The sequence below is a fragment of the Podarcis cretensis genome, assembly GCF_951804945.1.
Source record: "Podarcis cretensis genome assembly, chromosome: 11".
Classification (NCBI taxonomy): Eukaryota; Metazoa; Chordata; class Lepidosauria; order Squamata; family Lacertidae; genus Podarcis; species Podarcis cretensis.
This window is the reverse complement of record NC_137180.1, coordinates 56,566,627-56,580,290: the sequence shown is the minus strand read 5'-3', so window position 1 is coordinate 56,580,290 and position 13,664 is coordinate 56,566,627. Positions and strand designations below refer to the sequence as shown.

Sequence of the window (13,664 nt, the reverse complement as noted above, 5' to 3'; positions counted from 1 at the left end):
CAAAACTGACAGGGAACTGCCATCAGAGCCAGAGGGAGAGGGAGGGCTCCAGAGGGGTTCCGGAGAACTTCCCGGGAGGGAGAGAAGCAACCCATCTTGTGGGGAAGGATTTCAGCGTAGCACCAGTGGAGAAGGGGGGCAGATGGGGGAATCAGCGAGGTGGCTCCATGACTCCTCAACGGAGACCAGTGGGGAGAGCACGGGCCCTCCGCTGCCCACACCCTCCCTGCGCAGAAGACTTCCGCACAGGGAGAGTAGGCGGCGACTAGGCGTCAAAGAGCTTCTTTGCTGGAAGAAGTTCAAGAAACGCCCACTGACGGATTCTGCCAGCGATTGAGACAGCCACGGATGAGTGGCTGTCCGGACAGAATAGGGTTCACCCAGGTAACCCAGCCAGGTGTGGCAACGACTTACGCACGAGCAACCCCTAGAACCATTACAGAAACATATGGACATATTCATTTTCACTTATGAACAAATAGGACCAGATGTTGATGGCCTTGCATTCACAGCCGAACCTTTGTTCAGCCCATGGAGACAGACGGTGTGGCAGCGATTCCCTGCCCTGCCCTCCCACTCCTTTTACCTCTTAACTATGTTCTCAAGTAGTTGAATTTATGGAGACTGTGGGCTGAAAAGATGTAGGAGGGGAGAGGGGGAAATAGACTAATTATATCCCCACACCCATTCTGAAATTTGGGAGGGGACAAGTCTCCCCTATAATTACACCCACGGAGATGTGAATTAATAGTTTCTGTGTGTTCAGCATGTTGAGCTGCAGCTCAGGGTCAGCTTGACCAATCTGCATGTTCTTGGTTCTTACACTATTATTACCATTCCACGTCAAATTACACGGTGACATTCAAAGATATTTAGGATGCCAGAGCCTAATATTTCTCTCAAATGTCAGTGGTATCTCAAGGACACCTGCGTGAGTCATCAGGTTCGGCCCCTCCCCAGAAGCAGGAATCTTTCTTAGAAATACTTACTTCAAAAGACTAAGCAGTGATCTTCCTCGTGTGAGAGGGTGACCTTGGATGGAAGTGATCTCACTGTCTAGGGAATGAACTCATCCATGCCTAGTCAACAAAATGTTTGACAAACCTAGACCTGGTTCTCCATGGAAGGGTTAGTTGTGTTTGTGAAAGGACCACGATGGAATGTTCCCTTCATTTCACTGCCCACAACCATGGGGGGAGGAACTCTTTCAGCTAAGGGGGTATGTAGAGGGAGAACTCAAAACTCAAAACATGACTTCTGTCACTTGACTGCTGACAGCCATCATGTTGAATTCTCCTTAATATATCTCCCAGCAGGATGCTATGTCATTACACAACGTTGTTCCAAGGAGCATTCTGGGTAGGAAATGGTGATCTCTATGGGTGGCTACCTGAATACATCCCACTAGCATCATTCCAGAGGCATTATGGGAGGCGGGACATGGCATCTGGTGGCAGCTGGCCATCAGGAAGAGACAACGAAGAACAAAAAGTGAAACACAGTGTGCCGCAGCTAACAGACCACCCCATGCAAACTCCGAACTGTATTTTATTCTCTATCAAAACTGGCTCTCTGATTTGGGGGCAGGAAGGTGGGTTCACAGCCCTGTTCTTGAATTTTGCCCAAAATTTTACAAAGCACTACTTTGGGATGTACCACTGCAGCTGCAGTTGAGGGCTCACAAATGGGATGTGAATGAGATCAGGGCCCCCCCTCACTTGCTGAGGGCTTCTGCTCAAGGTTCAATTAGGATTTGACACCCCCTCCTTTCCATAGCATATTGGAGTGCTTCCTGTCACATGATCACATTGTGGACTTTCCTGTTCCTGTGTGCCATTCCAGTGGAGGCCACTGGCAGGGCAAACTCAACGTGATAGCCATGCAAGATGAGGAAACCTAGATATCATCGCACTGAAGCAAACAACTCACCAGTGATATCCATTTTCAAGCACATCCCCATGGTGGCTGTAACACACTGCCCAGTTCTTTAAAAGCTCTGAGGATGGAGAGTCTTAAATTGCTCAGAATGGTCATTCCTTTTCATCCTGAGGTCTACATTCCCTTGTGGGTCAAAAAAAGCCAACAAAATAAACCTCCCCTTTACCCCAGCCTTATTACCAATTCTCAAAAGAAGAAAAACCTGACAAGTCTCCACTCTTTTGTCATACCCCAAGCACTTCCAGTTTTTCATCTCCTCTTTCCTCATATGATTCACAAGTTTCAGGAAAATGTGGAAATTCTAGCGCTGGGAATTTCATTGGAAGTTCATATGGGGTCATGCAGTAACTTGCTGATGTCATAAATGCTGGGTTCCCCTTCCAGTTGTTGTTTTGATGATGGCGATGATGACATATCTTTTTGCCCGGGCTTTCCCTGGATCCCCAAATATCTGTTTTAGTTCCTTCCATATGCTTTCCTGTCTTTTTATATTGCTGTTCTATTGGTTTTAGGTTGTAGTTTGGTTTTAATGATATATTGCTTGTTTGTCTTAGACCGTACACGGCTCAGAGATTTTTGAACTAGGAAGCGGGTTAGAAATGATTTTATCTAAAGCAAATGCTGACATTGTTTCGTGAATTGTCTCCCACATATGTTTCCCAGGGTGACTTACAGGCAGTTCAAATCCCCGCAACCCAGAGAGCTCCTGTTCCTCTGTCCCAGCTCCTGCCAACCTAGCAATTCAAAAGCACACCAGCGCAAGTAGATAAATAGGTACCGCTGTGGTGGGAAGGTAAACGGCGTTTCTGTGCGCTCTGGTTTCTAAGTTACTTAACTAACTGAACAATCACGTTGGTTCTGCCCCCAACAAAAATCCTGCCCTCCCCCACCGAGTTCTGCCCCGCCCAACAAAAATCCTGGCTACTCCCATGTCATCTACCCTTTTAACTTTACAGGCAAATCCTTAAAAACACCTAATTTTTTTTTAAAAAAAAAAACATACAAGAACTGAGTAAGGGTTGAAAACACACACAAAAAGAACACCTAAAGCAGAAACCTTTACAACGAACTGGGAAATTTGAGAACATGTGTATCACACACAGGAGGACTTGACAACTATTACATGGAATTCTTGTTGTTCATGAGGAAATAAAGCTCTGGATCAAAAAGGGTCGCAGAAGTAACCAAAGCAATAACACAATTCAAAATTCAGATTAATTCAAGTGGTGATTATTTGCATTTTTATGTAAATTGATCGCCTAGTCTTATAAAATGTATTTAATTCCAGTGTAAAGTACAAATTTATGCACAGTTTTTGATTGGCGTGAGGAGATTCTAAGAGCACACATTAAAAACCACATAACACAGAAGAGTATGTGCCACCCAACAAAACTCTACTGCATGTTTAATTAAAAGCTTCTTCGTGTGGTGCCTGGATGTAATTGCTTCCTGTTCATCATGCCCAAAAATTATTGATGAATTGCCCCTGAATTGCCCCACTTAATTCCTTAGTTCCAGGGGCTTTAATTACTGTTTCCTCTCACTGTTTTTATTTTTATTGCTCTACTTGATGAAAAAGTAAAATCAACAGTAACTAAAGCGGGGAATAGGTAAAGGTAAAGGTACCCCTGCCCGTACGGGCCAGTCTTGACAGACTCTGGGGTTGTGCGCCCATCTCACTTAAGAGGCCAGGGGCCAGCGCTGTCCGGAGACACTTCCGGGTCACGTGGCCAGCGTGACATCGCTGCTCTGGCGAGCCAGAGCCGCACACGGAAATGCCGTTTACCTTCCCGCTGGTAAGCGGTCCCTATTTATCTACTTGCACCCGGAGGTGCTTTCGAACTGCTAGGTTGGCAGGCGCTGGGACCGAGCAGCGGGAGCGCACCCCGCCGCAGAGATTCGAACCGCCGACCTTTCGATCGGCAAGCCCTAGGCGCTGAGGCTTTAACCCACAGCGCCACCTGTGTCCCAAAGCGGGGAATACAGGGAGGCTAATTAAGAGACAATTCAATAATACCATATCCCCCACTGGTCAGGAGAAATTATAGGGGCAGGAGCCACAATAAGAAAGCTACTAATTAAGAACTACTTAATTAGTCGTTGTAAAAACTTCTGTTTAATTTAAAGAACTAGCACCTCAGTTTGCTTTTTCCCTCTTCTCTGCTTGTCCCGCCCCCCCCCTTCTGTGTCATGACTTCTAGACTGTAAGTCTGTGGCCTTGGGAACTACTAGGGCAGTGGGTGGTTGTTCTGGATTCATTAATCTAGAACTGGATTGTGGTTTTCTGTGCACAATGTAAAATGAACACATACTGAATCAGTACTAGGAGGTTTTATAAACCCAGTACAGTGGTACCTTGGTTTTAGAACAGCTAAGTTTATGAAAAATCTTGGAAATAGAATGCTGCAAACGCGGAAGTAGGTGTTCCGGTTTGTGAACTTTGCCTTGGAAGCGGAACATGTTCCGCTTCCTGTTGAGTCTGTCGGCTGTTGAGTCCCGAGCACCCACGCAATGCAGAGGTGATATTTGGAGCTTTGGTTTTTGCTAATTTTTGCATTTTTGTTTGTGTGGCTTTCTCCTTTTTTTGACTGTGACTTGATCTTCGTTTTATGGGACTGACTTGTGATTGTGGCTTGTGGCTTCGTTTCTGTGACTGTGTGGAACCCAGTTCAGCTACTGATTGATTGATTGATTGTGTGACTGCAGAAATGGATAAAAGCCCCCCATCCAAACAATGACGATCATCAGTGCAGCTAAGAAAAAATAATAATTTTAATTTTTATCATCTACAATACTGTCTTATTTATTTTATAGTACAGTACATAGATTATTGCTTTCATTTAATGCATCAATGGTCTCAGTAGATAGTAAAATTCATGTTAAATTGCTGTTTTGGGGTTGTTTTTAAAAGCCTGGAACAGATTAATCCATTTTGCATTGCTTCCTATGGGGAAGTGCGCCTTGGTTTTGGAATGCTTTGGTTTTGGAATGGACTTCTGGAACAGATCAAGTTTGAGAACCAAAGTCCCACTGTATGCCATTGCACTTGTTTTTTGCAAAGGTCTACAGACTGCAAGATGTGCCTTCAGAGGGGCCGCTGATATTCTTGAGAGGGGTCCATGCAAAGTGGGGAAACGAGACTTAACCGAAAATATGTTTCCACGTTCCACAGCTAGTATACTAAACTGAAACACTGGAAATAAATCATGTTCCAATAATAAATCCCCAACACCCAATGCATTATTCAAATCAAGCAGATTTGCATAACCATGTTGCTTGCTTAGAGGTCGCTTGGTCAAAGAAGATGAATTAAGAAATCCTCAAACCGATGTCGGATAGAGAGCGAGTGGGTATTCAGACATGTTTAAAAAAAGTAACGGACCCCTGACAGTTAAGTCCAGTCGCAGACGACTCTGGGCTTGTGGTGCTCATCTCGCTTTACTGGCCAAGGGAGCTGGAATTTGATCACAGTTTTTCTGGGTCATGTGGCCAGCAGGATTAAGCTGCTTCTGGTGCAACGGAACACTGAAACCAGAGCAGCGCACGGAAACACCGTTTACCTTCCCGCCAGAGTGGTACCTATTTATCTACTTGCACTGGCATGCTTTTGAACTGCTAGGTTGGCAGGAGCTGGGACAGAGCAATGGGAGCTCACCCCGTCATGGGGATTCGAACCACTGACCTTCTGATCGGCAAGCCCAAGAGGCTCAGTGCTTTAGACCACAGCACCACCCACGTCCTGTTTAGACATGAACACACGCACAAATACCACAAGCTCAGGTGCTGTTATGACTGCTGTGCCTCCAACTTGGGGCTACCAAAAAAGAAAACAGAAGTGCCACTGTCATGCTTGAGGGAACCACAAGGTTTGTCGGAATACAAGCATTCTTTACGACAAAAGGTCCAAGAGAAGGAAAAAAACAGAAAAGCTGAATGGGACTTGAACATGTTCAATGGCCGCAGGATGCTGGGAGTCTGTTGAATTGGAGGAAGCAGGCGGACAGAAAACCAACCAGAATGGAAGAGAGTGGAATGGATAATCTCCAAGTCATAGAATCATAGTTGGAAGGGACCCCAAGGGTCATCTAGTCCAACCCCCTGGAATGCAAGGATCTCAACCAAGGCATCTATGAGAGCTGGCCATCCAACCTCTGATTAAAAACTTCCAGTGAAGGAGAGTCCATCACTTTCAGAGGGAGTCCACTCCACTGTCAAACAGCTCTTATCTCCAGAAAGTTCCTCCTCTTGAACAAGAGCACTCAACTGGGCAACCTCTTATTTCACTTGCTAAGTTGCATGCACACTTCAGCACTTTTTCAACAAATATGGGGCAGCAGGCAACAAATTAGGTCCACCAAGGTAAGGATAGATAGATAGATAGATAGATAGATAGATAGATAGATAGATGATAGATAGATAGATGATAGATAGATAGATGATAGATAGAGATAGATAGATAGATAGATAGATAGATAGATAGATAGATAGATAGATAGATAGATATAGATAGATGATAGATAGATAGATAGATAGATGATAGATAGATAGATAGATAGATAGATAGATAGATAGATAGATAGATAGATATAGATAGATGATAGATAGATATATATATATAGAGAGAGAGAGAGATGATGATAGATAGATAGATAGATGATAGATAGATAGATGATAGATAGATAGATAGATAGATAGATAGATAGATAGATAGATGATAGATAGATCAGAGACCAGCTTATAAAACACACTTGGGGGTACAGTCACAGAAGGAAAACAAACAATTAAAAGCATGTACAACAATAAATTTAAAAACAATGTACAACAATAAACTACTGCAGGGAGCTGACCCAGAGTCACCCATAAAACCAAGTTTGGGGGTTTTCTTAACAAACTAGTTTGAGATGGGGGATGGTCTGCACCTACAAATCTGTACACAGAATCTGGCGACCATCCGGATCGTCTTCTGATCTTTGCCTAACAGGAAAAGGTCGAATTTTTGTTTCTCTGGGAGGTCAGCGAGCCTCAACAGTAGGGGTTCGATGGTCTTACTATGTGCCTCTTCATAAAAGGGACATCTAAAGAACAAGTGCTCTGGGCTTCCTATCTCCCCCAATGAACAGGCGCAAAGTCTCTGAGCGTATGGGACCAGCGAGGGCAGAGCTGGGCTTCTGGCGAGTGTAAAGGCCCTTCTTGCATTTTTGGATACCAGAAAGAAGAGATATGCTGCCAGGGCGGCTATATCTCTCTCGCTTTCTCCAATTTTATAGGCCAGGGTAAGGACTTTTGACAGCTCAGTGGAATATTCCTCCTTTCTTCTCACCCTAAATCTCTTCTGGAGGTTCCCCAAACCCTCTGGAACAGATTTGGGGGGGGGGATGTGGGAGCATAGAGCAACGGCATGGCATGGGGGAGTTCCCCTGCGCAAATGGAAATCCTTGCTCTGGCAGATCTACATTGTTTGATACTACCCAACTGTGTCCTCCTCACTCAGCTCTAGAGCTCAAAAGGCAGGGCTGTCCGTCTGAACCACTGCCCATGAAGAGGGCATATTTAGAATAATAGATCCACAGCATTGTAGAGCTGGAAGGGACCGTGAGGGTCATCTAGCCCAACCCCTGCCATGCAGGAATCTTTTTGCCCAGCACGGGACTCGAACCCACTGCCCAGAGATTAAGAATTTCCATGCTCTTCCAACTGAGCTCTATTTGCTGGAGCACATTGCCTTTGCAATCAAAACAAAAGCAATGACTTTAAAAAGCATCCTTTAGCACTAGTGTGAGCCATCGACAAGACCCACAACAAAGGGATTCAGGGGGTGTGATAGTTTTGTGGAGAAATCCATCACTACAGTGTGGTTTCAGCCATGCAGTGTGTAGAGGGAGAAAATGCTGACTCTAGCATGATCGCAGCGGGAAAGTGATTAGGTCCCACAACAGGCCTTTGGCTGAAATGGAGAGATATGAAGACCCTCCATGGGGTAAAATATCACGAACAACCACAACTCTGTTCTTCGGAGGCTCTAATTGACTACTTTGACCACAAACTTAAATGCTATTGTAGGATTGGGGCAATGACATGAACTTCCATGCTTCCTTTGCTAGGAACATAACTGGACACCTGAAGGAAGTGCAGTTTCAGAGAGCTGAATTCAGATTTCAATCCCAGCTGCAGGGATTTAACAACAGGAAGACGTTCTTCTGTAGCGCTACTGCTTTTTTTCTTTTTATAAGATTTTATTAAGACTTTTCATAATATATTACCAAAAAAAGAAAAACAGAAAAAAAGGGAAGAGAAAAAGAAGAATACAAAGATCTCTCTCACAGGTAAATCTTAACTCTTACCCCACTCAGAAAGAGGTGAATTCTCCCAGCTCTCACCTGGGAGCTTCCCTTTCTTCTCCTAGGCTCCCATCCTGGGAGATCTTCTCTTCCCTGCTTCTCACACCAACCATCCATCACCTTCACAATTCAAAGTGTTGGGGCTGACCTTTAAAGCCCTAAACAGCCTCGGTCCAGTATATCTGAAGGAGCGTCTCCACCCCCATCGTTCTACCCGGACACTGAGGTCCAGCGCTGAGGGCCTTCTGGCGGTTCCCTCATTGCGAGAAGCCAAGTTACAGGGAACCAGGCAGAGGGCCCTCTCGGTAGTGGCACCCGCCCTGTGGAACACCCTCCCACCAGATGTCAAAGAGAACAACAACTACCAGACTTTTAGAAGACATCTGAAGGCAGCCCTGTTTAGGGAAGCTTTTAATGTTTGATGCATTACTGTATTTAAATATTTTGTTGGAAGCCGCCCAAAGTGGCTGGGAAAATCCAGCCAGATGGGCGGGGTATAAATTATTATTATTATTATTATTATTATTATTATTATTATTATTATTATTATCTTCATAGTGCAACTGTTCAAAGGGCCTCACATGCATTGAGTTGGTTCGCACGACATGCTAAGCCAAACCTCGTTTCTTTTTGGGCCACAGCTTGTAGAGGCAGTTTGGTCCAGTTCAGAGGCAGTCCCAGTTCAAACAACACACTAAACCAGCAAAAAAGGATTCCGGGTTGCGAGATCATCTCTGAGAGCTTATAATGTGCACTTACTGTAGACAAATGGGCCAAAGAGTCCAGAGAGGCACTTCCTTAAGGCGCCTTGGTGAGCTCATGGCAGAGGTGACATTTGAAGCGGCAACCTAGCTGTGATTTAGGCGTCCCAGGTGGCCTTTCCAAAGCTTACAGAGGTCCTTTCCAAATCTACAATTCCTTGATTCTATGGCTTCTGAATTGATAACTATGTTTTAGACACTATGTTATGCCAGTTCTCAATTTCATTTAATTTTTTTTTTTGCATGCATGCTACTGAACTGTACTACTTTCTGGTGAATGCTGGTCTTCTGCCTAGCAGTAGAGGGTTGTCTAGTGCAGTGTTTCCCAACCTTGTGCCTCCAGCTGTTTTTGGACTACAATTCCCATCATCCCTTGCCACTGGTCTTGCTAGTCAGGGATGATGGGAGTTGTAGTTCAAAAACAGCTGGAGGCACAAGGTTGTGAAACACTGGTCTAGTGCACTTATTTGGGCTACAATGTTATGTTTTTTTTGCTTAACTGTTGAAACTAACTCTGCAAACATGCACAGGGCTCCGAAAATCCTTAAAATCACTGCCAGTGAATGTCATGTAATCAGAGCAATTGTAAGAACCTGTTTATTACCCTGAAATGTGAAAAAATATAATATGGGGGCTGCAAGGGAATCTATATTTTCGAAATGGAGGCTCTCTCAGGTAACGCTGGAGGGAAACTTTGGTTCGGTTTGTAGTTTACAATACACAAAGCAAAACAGATCCATCTTTTGAAACCTGCATTTTGCTGAATTTTGCAAAGTTCTCCAATCCAAAATGTGTATATTAGGGGAAAGTATGAATTAAAATACACATATTATTAAAAATAACATTTAAAATGCATTATATTAGGGGGAATTGCTTGCAAACAAAAATGCTTGCAAAAAAAAGAAGAAATCTGCTCTAAAATTCTGATGAATTTTCATTAGGACAGTCTTTAACAAACAAAAATAGCAAAACGATGTGGAAATGTGGCAGAGTGAACTTAACATAAGACTGAAATAATGAGAAACTGGGAGAAACAGAAATCGGCAGTTTTGTCGAACTTTATTATTGGGGGATAAATACCACTGGACTCAGGGTTAACCCATTCAACTGCCGTCTTAAGCCTCTGTGTGTATATTCCCTGTGTGTTCCTGCACTTAACCCTTGCTACACCTGCTTCTTCCTCTGCCCTCGCCCTATGTTTTTAGCTCCACTTTACAAGGAGCAACCTTTAGTGTTGCACAGGAAAGCAGCACATATAATGACAGCACTATAAATAATATTACTAATAACGTCAACAGCAACATTAAATAGCTTGCTTGTTTGGCTCGCACACCATCTTTCTACAACGCGAACCGATTTTGTCAGAAAATATAGAGAACCTAGAGCTACTGCCCACATTTCGCCTAGAGCAACAGAGAAAGCAAAATCCGGATAGTTTCTCGTGCGAAAGATGCGAGGAATTTGGGAGGAAAGCAAAAAAGAGTTCCGTAAAGACTAGTAAACATTCATAGGGTGGCAGTGGCAGTTGGACTTCCTGCATGTCACAAAGCAATCACTGGATTTTTCCCAAAGAGATATTCGAGGCGAATTTTGAGCTTCTTCCTCAGTTAAATTTCAAAGAAATGTTTGGTCCAGCTAGCAACGTTTTCCAGCAAAGTTTGAGGGAAATGTTAAGCCTCTGAAGTCTTTGGACGAAAATGGGTGTTTGTGTACAAACATGCTAAACACATTGTTTTTTGTGTGTGCAATTTCTTAACAGATATCCATGAGACGATTGTGCCTCAGAAATCCCAAGAGTGACAAAAAGTTCAGTGTCCCTAACTTTGGTGTGATTTAAGGAAACCCACAGTCCAACCATCAATGGATTGTTTAAACAATCTGTACTCCAGTCAAAGCAATTCCTACAAGACTGATGATATCAAGCTGCTCTTTACTAAAGAAACTGAACAACGCACTATTCCCGAAAGGCCATATAGCAGTTTTCCACGAAGATTTCAGGTACGTATTATGCAGTAGAAGAAAAAGCAAATGTACACATTCTGGCTAAGAAAGGGGAACAATTCGATTCTATTTACATTTAAAAGTGAACCTGCCTAATTTGTACTTTACAGAACAATACGCAAACTGAAAAACAGCCATCTTTTTATTAAAAAAATTCACACCTCTGAATTTTTCAGGGCACCTATCCAAGCAAGTAATCTGTACAAAGAGGCATATAATGGACTACGTGCATCTATTATTATTGACAGCATACAAAAATAAGTTATATTTGGGGGGGAATGCTTTCCAAAAACGTGTTTATCAGGGGAATTGCATGCAAAACTTCAGGAGTAATTTGATGGTGAACTTTCACAATGGAATTTTTCTTTTAAAAAGAAAAGAAAACAGATGTAGAAATGTGGAGAAATGATCTTAAGAATGGAAAAATGAGAAACATAGATTGACGGATTTGCTCATCTCGAATCCTGACCACATTCAGGGCTCATTCAGCTATGAGAGGCAAGAGGTTATACTGATGGACGATCAAGCACATCGCTGCAATTCCTATGTCACACCATAAGGTATAAAATATTATTTTCACCATGATGATCCAGAGAATGTTTGCAACAATTTTTTTTTTAAACCAACATACACTTGAGTCTGCAGTCCTATACACACTTACTTGGGACCTACTTCTGAGTAGACACACACAGGTTGAACTGTGAAAAGACAAAGTGCCAAGGCTCCAGAGTACCTCATCTGTTTCCCAGTATCTGATTTGCAAAAAAAGAAATAGAAGAAAGCCACACAAAAGTTGCACAAAGCTATTCACAGGATATTCCGTCCTGAGTTTCGGATCACAATGACACAATGGTTATAAGATAGTTTCTTGTTTTCCGTACATAATGACAGACTTCTTCCCTGAGAGCAGTGGAAGCAGTCGCTCTGAGTGGCTTTTAAAACTAAAGCCCTGAGCATCCGCAACATTAAATTCCAGGGTAAGTCTTTACTCAACATGTTAGTTGAGGCACAAAGGAGCATAAAGGCGACCGTCAGATATACGAATCAAACCCCATGCAAAAGGGAGATTCAAACAAAGCTGAAAGAGGCAATCTTGTCGGATACAAAAATCCAGCATGCCCAAACTCACAGTAAGGCACTAAAACAACAAGGTATGTCCATGCCACATTTTAGCAGCCAAAAAAGAAAAGAAAAAAAATTAAAAATAATGTATTGAATCCAAAATGGGGGGAAAACATGCAAAAATTGAAGATGCTGTTACTATCTGCTGGATTGACGTCGAGCCAAGACGCCAGTGTGTTTTGGAAGGATTTAAGAAGCACTAAACAGACAGGAGAGAGAATCACAGCTTCTCCTTTGAATAGCAATTAACAAAACATGTTGGCTGTGATAGACTGTAAAAGAGAACAACAAACCAAAACACGCTATGGCACTTCAGGCAGACTGGAAACATTTTTTTAATTAACCAAATTAGCCTCTGCACAGAGAAGACAGGATGCTTCCTTGTGATTAAATAAACTTGGAAGCATGGAAAATAATAAACTCCAACCACCCTTTCTCGAGGAAAGAGCGAAGCAGGGGAGAGAGAGAGAAAGAGAGGAGACTAGCCTCACCTACCTCCGCAACTCTTTCCTCCTCCTTTCCCCCGGAGCCTTCAGTCGTAAAAACGTGCTGTTCTGTTTTAGAAAGACATCTGCAAAAAGGCATTCTCCCCGTACGTCTGCAGCAGAACGTAGTAGCTTGTCCCTCATTTGAAAGAGGAAAGTTAAGCCCTTCTAGGAGCGGTTTGAAGGATTCCTTCCCACCACTCCCTCTAAACCAAAAGAATTTGGCAGCCAGCCCTGGCTGTCCACCTGTACGAAAGGCTTAACAGTACGCGGGGGAAGCTAGCGCCTGTTTTGGATGCTCCCTTCTCAGCAACTGCCTTCTTCTGAAAAGACTTTCTCTCTCTTCCCTCCTTTCTTCCTAAAGAAAGGCAGGCTCTTGCCCAGGCTTCTGCCATCTAAGCAGCAGTTTTGCAAACCGAGAGCACAGGCTCCGAATAGCTAACTAGACAAACGGCAGATTTAAAAGGCAGATATAGTTAAAACATAATTAAATTAGGAAAAAATGCATTCAGTAACACCTTAACTATTAAGAATGCATTCCTTCTGTGCAAATTTAAAATGCATCCATGGATCACAGAGAGCTTAATTTACACACACACATACAATATGCCATAAAATATCTATGCCATGCAAGGTTTCAACCTATTGCACTGGAATATATAGTGAACTGTGTTTGGGGTAAGTGTTTAGAGGGGAGTAAAGAGGAGATTGTTTGATGTAGATTTGCCTCTGCTAACCTGGTTACAGGTTACTGGTTACAGGGAACCAGGCAGAGGGCCTTCTCGGTAGTGGCACCTGCCCTGTGGAACACCCTCCCACCAGATGTCAAAGAGGAAAACAACTACAGTGGTGCCCCACAAGACGAACGCCTCGCAAGACGGAAAACCCGCTAGACGAAAGGGTTTTCCGTTTTGGAGGTGCTTCGCAAAACGAATTTCCCTATGGGCTTGCTTCGCAAGACAACAATGTATTGCGAGTTCCTGCGGGTTTTTCTCCCTTCCCCCCCCCTTTTCCTAAGC

The 13,664-nt window shown here is 43.5% G+C and overlaps 1 protein-coding gene across 3 annotated transcripts in view; it reads right to left on the bottom strand.

The window, feature by feature from the left end:
- The window catches only part of ZBTB7C (zinc finger and BTB domain containing 7C), a 253,149-nt gene that overhangs the window by 87,664 nt on the left and 151,821 nt on the right, over positions 1-13,664 (bottom strand). The window contains exon 1 of one of the 3 annotated variants that reach the window (XM_079994869.1): positions 12,656-12,976. The exons of 1 other annotated variant lie outside the window; for it this stretch is intronic. In XM_079994869.1, the coding sequence (XP_079850995.1) occupies positions 12,656-12,789 (134 nt within the window). In that variant the 5' untranslated portion in view covers positions 12,790-12,976. Of the gene's footprint in view, positions 1-12,655; positions 12,977-13,664 lie in introns of those variants that run through there. One more of the 3 variants, XM_079994870.1, reaches the window with a different exon arrangement.